The 10335-nt window shown below is 41.2% G+C and overlaps 1 protein-coding gene across 1 annotated transcript in view; it reads right to left on the bottom strand.

Moving 5' to 3' along the window:
* Window positions 1–538: 538 nt before the first annotated feature.
* OSGEP (O-sialoglycoprotein endopeptidase) overlaps window positions 539–10335 on the bottom strand; it is a 60910-nt gene continuing 51113 nt past the window's right edge. The window contains exons 8-12 of the mRNA XM_077297930.1: window positions 7692–7757; window positions 6884–6974; window positions 3884–3959; window positions 2885–2983; window positions 539–1263 (exon numbers count right to left, since the gene is read on the bottom strand). Of these exons, the coding sequence (XP_077154045.1) occupies window positions 1224–1263; window positions 2885–2983; window positions 3884–3959; window positions 6884–6974; window positions 7692–7757 (372 nt within the window). The 3' untranslated portion in view covers window positions 539–1223. The remainder of the gene's footprint in view (window positions 1264–2884; window positions 2984–3883; window positions 3960–6883; window positions 6975–7691; window positions 7758–10335) is intronic.

Genomic DNA, 10335 nt, shown 5'->3' with positions numbered 1-10335 from the left:
GCAATTCATGACCAAATAGCGGCCTTAGAGTCTGACAGCTGTAGTAATCTGTTCAGAAGTTAGAGGCATTTAGGTGGTAAAAATACACATTTTCATTTCTGTCATGCCACTTTGCATTAATTCCTGCAAAGGACCGGAAGGGTTAATAAACTACCTGACTGCAGTTTTCAATATGTCAGGGGGTTCTGTTTTTAAAATGGTTTAACTTTTGGGGGTTTCCCAATATATGGGACCCCTAAGGGCACTTCAAACCTGGATAGGTCCCTAAAAAAAATAAATTTTGTAAATTTCTTTGAAAAAATGAAAAATTACCGCTACTTTTTTAAACCTCCTAAAATGTTAACAAAATAACATTTTACAAATGGTGCTGATGTAGCAGACATGTGTGAAATGTTATTTACTAATGTTTTTCTGTGGTATGACTATCTGGATTAAAGGGATAATCATTCAAAGTTTGAAAATTGCTAATTTTTTTAAATTTTTCTCAAATTTCTGATATTTTTTATAAATAAACAGAAAACATATTGACCTACATTTATCATTATCATAAAGTATAATGTGTCACGAAAAAACAATCTCAAAATCACTGGGATTTGTTGAAGCGTTCCAGAGTTATTACCACATATAGTGACACTGGTCAGATTTAAAAAATTTGGCTCCATCACTAAGGGGTTAAAAAAGACAATAATTGCAGCATACAATAGAAGTCTGGCTTAAAGTGTGTCTACAACGGACACAGAACCGCATGCTACTTTACAATGTAATCTCTGTGCAGGAGAAGGTATCTCATTACCATGATAAATGCAGAGATGAGTGCACCATCCCCACCTGGGATATTGATTAAACCATGACAACTGACCAGGCAGCAGCTACCAAGTATATCGGGTATATACAGCCATTGTATTGGCAGAGCAATAAATATCACACCGCCGCTATAGATTTGACTATTCTTTGTCACTGCTGGAATAAGATGCATTGTGAGATGTTCTTCATAACCATCAGACATCACTAGGTCAGTACAGGGCTTTATCAATGAATGGTTGTTAGGTGTGAAAAGATTCTCAATTATTTGGTATTTAAACTATATACATTGTAGTTACACACATTTGGAGAGATGTATGGCAACTCTGCTGCTGAAAGTAGACAAGGGCCTCATATTGCATTATTTAAACCCAGGTCCTCATATAAATACATAGTTTGGACAAATTATTACACGTCTTCTTTCAGTCTCTCCACGTCACTTCTACTTCATCTGTCCGATACCTGGGGAAAAAAGTAAGAGAGTCTTAGACATTCGGTTATGTATAGTATGTTCACTTGTTTTAATAAGCTGGGTTCAGACAAACGTATGCAAGATTGTACATTTTTTTTATCCTGGAAAAAAAAAACAACTTGCATATCCGCATTACATCTGTATGTGTGATATAGATATACAGTGGGGGGAAATAAGTATTTGATCCCTTGCTGATTTTGTTAGTTTTTGCCCACTGACAAAGACATGAACAGTCTATAATTTTAAGGGTAATTTTAACATTGATCAACTTGTTACCTGCATTAAAGACAGCTGTCTTACATAGTCACCTTTATAAAAGACGCTAGCGTTTGAGTCCGCAGCGTGGTGCTGCGAACTTCTTTCCTTAAGCTCTGCCTACTTCCACGTGTCCTGCATACCTATCTTTAACATTGTGTACGCAGGGACATGCGTTGTATGCGCATGAGTCCGCGTGCTTCGTTTTGATGTGCCCGCGGAACGCAAGAAAATGCAACATTTAGGTTCCCATAGAGTTGTAGACTAAGAGAGGATTGGCATTAGTTGGGTCCTGGAAACGAGAAATGCCTTAACGTGGCTTCCAGGCACACATGAATTGGCCAATTTGTGCACTAAGCTTTCTCAATTTTTTTTATATTTTCTAGTGCAGTAATGCAGTTCCAACTTGCATTTTACTTCAGAAAACTGTCTCTTAACTCGTTATTGCATCAGAGCTTATATTATACATACCCAGATTATCAGGAAAGAAAATATAAAAAGCACAGCTTAAAAGGAACCTGTCACTTCATTTATAGCTATTAAACTGGTCCCAGAGTGGTGTTAATGATACAATGTGCATCACTAACATGTTTTTGTCAAAGAAAAGCTCCAACTGTTAGGTTTAAAAAACACTAACAACGCACTGGGGACAGTTTAGATGCTAAAAATGACATGACACGTTCCCTTTAAACACACCAGCATACACCCATTACTTTAAAAAAATCCATCAACCAGAACTGTGCTGCTAACTACAGACCTGTCTCTAATCTCCCCTGCACTTCTAAAGTTATAGAAAGTTTGGTCCACTCATGTCTAATCCACTACCTTTCAGATAACTTTTAACACAACACAGAAATTGCCCTCACTAAAGTCTCTAATGATCTACTAATAGCTAAATCTAATAGTCACTACTCCCTGCTGATTCTCCTGGATCTCTTATGCAGCACTCAACACTGTGGATCACCAGATCCTCCTCACTATGCTTTATCAAGCTCAAGGATACTGCTCTCTCTTGGTCTTCCTCCCTGCCTCACAAAGTCACCATATGTGAATTCTACTATCTTCGCTTGGAAGATAACACACTGAAAGCCACATACCGCCACATTGTGATACATAGTCTAAAAAAAAAAAAATCTCATAGAAGTTTAAGTTTACAATTTTTTTGTTGGACTGCATTCACAGCCATCCTGGGGCCGCCGGTTGGACACCCATGGTTTAGTACATTTTAGTCACTACTTTTTAGAAAAATCAGTGTGTGGCTGCTTATTGTTTTCTTACATAAAAAGGACACACTCGGGATGAGGATTAATATTTGTCTTCAAGTCAAATAATACTAAACTTGTAAGATACACTGACCGCTGAGTTATCCAAGAATCTTGTAGTGCGGTGACTTGCCCTGACCGGAACATTTCCCATCCTGCTTGAGCAATCATTGCGCCATTGTCAATACAGAACCTGTCAGATACCAAAGACATAAATGTACTGTACATAAAATGACATAATGATCTTTATATAATGCAAACATAATACAGTAAAATGACAACTACTGTATATCAGAAACAATATGGGTTCCCTGGCTTATCTGAATGTAAGAGAATCTGCTGCCCACATATAATTATTGTACGTGCACACGTTGAGTATTTGCAGCAGATTTTCCTGTACCCAAAGCAGAGTTCACATGATAAACTTGTAAAATATGCATTTTTTAAAAAAAAACTTTTTTCCCCTATTCACTTAAATGAGTGAAAACGGCCAAAACACTGAAAGAATTGATACGGTGCAAATTTGAAAGGGTTCAAATCTGCAAATAAAAAAATAAGCAGCTTGAGATTTTAGAAATCTCAACAATATTCAACAATCCTAAACAATTTTTTGACACTTTTCATTCTACCCTCAATCCAAGAGTTCAGGCTCCAACAACTAAACTTCGCGCTGCCTTTGGCTGCCTGCTCGACACTGCGCAAATGCGGCACCCCGCTCGTCACTGTGCAAGCGCAGCTCAAAAATACACTGCGCAAGCGCGGGATTTCAAAGTGGATTTGAGTGACATTGGCGCAACCCCAGGAACATCATTCAAATTGTGTGGGCAGCGACAACCGTGACAGAAGGAAACAAAGCACAGCCCTAGGACCAAATGAGCAGGTACAATCTAACTATACAAAGTGCCTTTTGCACATGATTACAGCGCTGTTTTTAATGAAAGAAAAAGTGTCAGTGATGCACATTGCATAATAAACCCTTACAATGATAATTGTGGGCCTATGTGATTAACATGAAGGAAAGACAGATATTTTACATATAAAGATGCAGTATTTGAATTGGAAACAACAACCTAAACAATTATATCGCTCTTACCTCTCATCTGTAGCAAACAACTTGGCCCCTCGTTCTTTGCACATAGCTTCCATCATTTTTTGCAGTCGTACATTACCTAAGTATTTAAAATGAAGGCTGAGCTGCAATAATTGTCTATTTTCAGACAATAACTGTGTATTGTTTAGGAAATACCGAAAACACATGTTAGCAGAAGTCCTGCGCACAAGTGACTTGGACCCATACAGCATGGGTTGCAGTGGGAGAACCCATGCTAACATTCTACCTTGTACAGTATCTACTATATAATTGTCTAAGGGTCACTTCTGTCTTTCTGTCTGTCTGTAACGTAAATCCCAAGTCGCTGATTGGTCGTGGCAAAACAGCCACGACCAATCAGCGACGGGCACAGTACGGAGGCAAAATGGCTTCTCCTTCCTCTCCGCAGTCAGTGCCCGCTCCATACTCCCCTCCAGTCAGCGCTCACACAGGGTTAATGGCAGCGTTAACGGACCGCGTTATGCCGCGGTGTAACGCACTCCGTTACCGCTGCTATTAACCCTGTGTGACCAACTTTTTACCATTGATGCTGCCTATGCAGCATCAATAGTAAAAAGATCTAATGTTAAAAATAATTAAAAAAATAAAAAATAGTTATATACTTACCGTCCGTCGGCCCCCCGGATCAGGAACAGGCCTTTCCCGCTCTTTGCGACACTCCGGTGACCGCTCCATGCATTGCGGTCTCGCGAGATGATGACGTAGCGGTCTAGCGAGACTGCTACGTCATCATCTTGCGAGACCGCAATGCACTCTTGGGACCGGAGCTCGCGAGGAGCATCGATAAACGCTTCGCCTGGATCCGGGGCCAACGGAAGGTGAGTATATAACTACTTTTTATTTTAATTATTTTTTTTAACAGGGATATATATGGTGCTCACATTGCTATATACTACGTGGGCTGTGAAATATACTACGTGGGCTGTGCAATATGCTACATGGCTGTGCAATATACTACGTGGGCTGTGCAATATACTACGTGGGCTGTGCAATATACTACGTGGGCTGTGCAATATACTACGTGGGATGTGGGCTGTGCTATATACTACGTGGGCTGTGTTACACACTACGTGGGCTGTGCTATATACTACGTGGCTGTGCTATATACTCCGTGGGCTTTGCTATATACTCCGTGGCTGTGCTATTTACTACGTGGGCTGTTATATACTACGTGGCTGTGCTATATACTATGTGGCCGGCCGCGAACGATCAGCGACTGGTGCAGTCCGGTTGGCTAAATCCTGTGTATTCAATGTATTATTCTAAAATCTTCATAAATAAACTACATACATATTCTAGAATACCCGATGCGTTAGAATTGGGCTACCATCTAGTCTACTGTATATAATTGTCTAAGCGTCACTTCCGTCTGTCTGTCTGTCTGTCTCGGATATTCATTGGTCGCGGCCTCTGTCTGTCATGGAAATCCAAGTCGCTGATTGGTCGTGGTAATGGTCGTGGGCGTTTTGCCATGACCAATCAGCGACGGCCAACGTCTGGCAGCGAAATGGCCGCTGCTTTACTGCCCTGCAGTCAGCGCTGAGCGCTCACACAGGGTTAATGCCAGCGTTAACGGACCGCGGTGTAACGCACTCCGTTAACGCAGCTGTTAACCCTGTGTGACCAACTTTTTACTATTGATGCTGCGTATGCAGCATCAATAGTAAAAAGATCTAATGTTACAAATAATAATAATAAAAAAAGGTTATTTTCACCTTCCGACTTCGCACGCTGTCCTCGGCAGTGCAAGCGGCAGGTTCCGGTGCCAAGGATGCTATGCGAGAAGGACCTGCCATGACGTCACGGTCATGTGACCGCGACGTCATCACAGGTCCTGCCCTCATACCAACCCTGGGACCGGAAGCTGCCGCGTGCACCGCACACAGGCGCCAGGACTTCAAGGGGCCTTCGGAAGGTGAGTATATGTTTATTTTTTATTTTAAGTCTTTTTTAACCACGCATATAGTGCCAACATTGCTATATATTACGTGGGCTGTGTTACATACTGCGTGGGCTCTGTTATATACTACATCTCTGTGCTATATACTATGTAGCTGGGCAATATTCAATGTGACTGTGCAATATACAACGTGCTCTGTGTTATATACTACGTAGCTGTGCAATATACTATGTGGCTGTGTCGGTTCTGTTATATACTACGTCGACTGTGCAATATACTACGTGGCTCTGTTATATACTATGTGGCTGTGCAATATACTACGTAGCTATGCAATATACTACGTGCCTCTACAATATACTACGTGGCTCTGCTATATACTACGTCACTGACCAATATACTACATAGCTGTGCAATACACTACGTGACTGTTATATACTACGTGGCTGTGCAATATACTACGTGCCTGTGCAATATACTACGTGGCTACGTTATATATTATGTGGCTATGCTGTATACTACGTGGCCTGTTCTATACACTATGTAGCTGTGCAATACAATACGTGGCTATGTTATATACTATGTGGCTGTGTTACATACTACGTAGCTCTGTTATATACTACGTCGGTTGTGTTATATACTACGTCACTGTGTAATATAGTACGTAGCCTGTGCTATACACTACCTACATATTCTAGAATACCCGATACGTTAGAATCGGGCCACCATCTAGTACAATATAAGTGAACAAGTTTTTAACAAACCCCATTCAGAAAAGGTATAAGATCTCTCCAGTGGGTTCTGGGCATGCTCTGGATTTCCACATTTGCACTATGCCCTCTGTGTTGTAGATTTCTGCTGCAGTTTACATATTGCAAAGCACTTGGCCAAATGTGTGCTCAAATCTAAAGTACATTCTGTGGGTAACACAAGTTTCATAATCCAGTTTTAGGACAGGTCTGGACGGTATAATTGGTGCTGTGAGGGAACTGTAAACCCATACACTAAATAAGTGGTCTACAGATACTTAATGCATCACAGAGCCCAATGATCATTACCACATATTTACTTTCTTTGCTACTTACATCCAACGCCACCCACTATTAAAACTTCTTGTGAACCGCAATGAGCCATAGCACGCTCTGTTATCTCCACAAGCATAGAGAAGAGCGTTTCCTGTCAGGGAAAATATGGCCTTGTAAGTACAGCATGTGAAATTGTTTCGAAAGTCAAGTAAGTGTTCAACAAAATGACCGATTTTGACTGAGCAAAACTATATACTGAAACATTATTTTCTAAATGAAGATCTCTATTATCCTATTTTCTGTACATGATTATGGTACCACTTAGTTACTTTGACTAAGCTGATGCTGAAAGCTGTGAACATGAGTTCAGAGTTTTCCATTACAGCTGCCACACTGATATTGAAAACCTCAGGCAGAAGACAACTACAATGGATTGATGGGAGTCCTGTGCATAGGGAAACCTGTCACAAGCAGGAGGCAGGGAAGACTGGCAAAAGCTACTTCATATAGAATGCACTGATACTCCAGAATATGAGTCAGGGGCAACATTTCTGTCACTCATCAATTATTTGTTCCCATTAGATAGGACTCAGCATAGCCAGTGTAGGGTGATAAGCCTCCCCATATGCAACTAAAAAACTAAAAGGCATTATCAATGTTGTATTCTGAATTAGGAGACTCGTATTTGAGAAGAAAAAGAAAATCAACACAGCAGACAGCCTAAAAATGGCACATCAACTATATATACACAAGGCATACACAAAAAGCCTCTACATTCTATTTAAAAAACATATGCTGCACAATACAGAGAAAATGTCAGACGGCGTCTTAGAATTACGTTTTTACACAGATACATATAAGCATTAACCTGTAGGGAGAAGCAGAGATCTTCAGGTGTACACTCTCTTGATGAAAGCATCTTGTGCGTAACATCCTGCAAATAAAATGAAAAAAATGTATGTGCACATGATCATTTGCACACAAGTTACAAATAATGCAGGATTGTGAGTCTCATCTAATATATAAAGCTGAATGTGTGTGTGTGTGTATGTATGTATGTATGTATGTATGTCCGGGATTGGCATCTGAACCGTAGCAGCTACAGCCACAAAATTTTGCACAGTCACACGTCTGGACCCCGAGAGCGTCATAGGCTATGTTGTGAGGTGAAATTTTAACCCCGCGCTTTCCAATTCACCAAACAATTTTGCCCCTATCTACATAATGGGGAAAAAGTGAAAGGAAAAGTGTTGGAGGCGTCGCAGCTACAGGCACAAAATTTTGCACAGTCACACGTCTGGACCCTGAGAGCGTCAAAGCTATATTGTGAGGTGAAATTTTAACCCCGCGCTTTCCAAGTCACCAAACAATTTTGCCCCTATCTACATAATGGGGAAAAAATGAAAGGAAAAGTGTTGGAGGCAAATTAACAGCTGCCAGATGTGAACAAGGGGGACTTAAAGAATGACAGCGATGGCACCAAAGAGTATATACTGTACAGTTGCTAAGGTGGGGCCCCAACATGGGATAATCACACCACCACGGGGATATGAACACACACACAAAATGCGCCACACACTACCACGTGCTCGAACACATATACCACCCTCAGTGCACATTTCACCACACATACACCAACCTCGCCACATAAAAGTAGAAACACAAAAGTCGCCGCTCAAAACTCGCCACGCGCAAAACTCTCCACATGCAAAACTCGCCACACGTGCAAAACTCGCCACACGCAAAACTTGCACACGCAGAAAAATTGCCACACGCAGAAAAATTGCCACATGCACAAAAGTTGCAACACATGCAAAAGTTGCCTCACACAAAACTTGCACATACTCAAAAGGCACCACACATAAAACTCGCCACGCGCAAAACTCGCCATGCGCAAAACTTGCTGCACACAACTTGCTACACTAACCTGTCACATGCAACTCGACACACAAAAAGTTGCTACACGCATGTCGCCACACAAAACTCATCTCACAAAAGTCCCTACATGCATGTCGCCACACGCAACTCAACACACACAACTTGACACACGAAACTCGCCCTAAAACACACACAAGTCTGGTATCCTTCAAAAATAAAAATCTGATTAATAAGCAGACAAACTACAAGAGCAACAAATGTACCATATAGGAATCCGGCAGCTGTCAGTCACATGACCAGTCTATTATGTGTATGTGTGAGCTAATATATACTGCCAGGGGGTGGGCTTACTGTTGGCTGGGGATTTATCAGGCTGCCATTTTAGCTTACAAATACTGAGGTAAAAATACTGACCAAATAACGTGTGAACGAGGGCTAATACAGGAGGAGATGGCATACAGCTATATACTATATACAGGAGATGACACACAGGTATATACTATTTACAGGGGAGATGACACACAGGTATATACTATATACAGGAGGAGATGACACACAGATATATACTATATACAGGAGAGATGACACACAGGTATATACTATATAGAGGAGGAGATGACATACAGGTACATACTACATACAGGAGGAGATGACATACAGGTATATACTATATACAGGAGGAGATGACACACAGGTATATACTATATACAGGAGCAGATTACCTACAGGTATATAGTATATACAGGAGGAGATGACACAGGTATATGCTATGTATAGGAGGAGATGACATACAGGTATATACTATATACAGGAGATGACACACAGATATATACTATATATAGGTGAGATGACACACAGGTATATACTATATACAGGAGATTACATACAGGTATATCTAATATATAAAGCTGAATGTGTGTATGTATGTATGTGTGTATGTCCGGGATTGGCATCTGTACCGTCGCAGCTACAGCCACAAAATTTTGCACAGTCACACGTCTGGACCCCGAGAGCGTCATAGGCTATGTTGTGAGGTGAAATTTTAACCCCGCGCGTTCCAATTCACCAAACAATTTTGCTCCTATCTACATAATGGGGAAAAAGTGAAGGGAAAAGTGTTGGAGGAAAATTGACAGCTGCCAGATGTGAACAATGAGGACTTAAAGAATGAGAGCGATGGCGACAAAGAGTATATACCGTACAGTTGCTAAGGTGGGGCCCCGACATGGGATACTCACCACACACGGGGATATGAACACAAACACAAAATGCGCCACACACTACCACGTGCTTGAACACATATACCACCCTCAGCACACATTTCACCACACACACACACCAACCTCGCCACATAAAAGTCGAAACACAAAAGTCACCACTCAAAACTCGCTACATGCAAAACTCGCCATATGCAAAACTAGGCTCACGCAAAACTCGCCACACGTGCAAAACTCACCTCATGGAAAACTCACCTCATGCAAAACTTGCACACACAGAAAAATTGCCACATGTACAAAAGTTGCACCACATGCAAAAGTTGCCTCACACAAAACTTGCACATACTCAAAATGCACCACACATAAAACTCGCCACGCGCAAAACTCGCCATGCACAAATCTTGCTGCACACAACTT

Source organism: Ranitomeya variabilis, chromosome 1 (genome assembly GCF_051348905.1).
Source record: "Ranitomeya variabilis isolate aRanVar5 chromosome 1, aRanVar5.hap1, whole genome shotgun sequence".
Lineage (NCBI taxonomy): Eukaryota > Metazoa > Chordata > Amphibia > Anura > Dendrobatidae > Ranitomeya > Ranitomeya variabilis.
The sequence above is the reverse complement of the archived record's forward strand: the minus strand, read 5'-3'. Positions and strand labels throughout refer to the sequence as shown.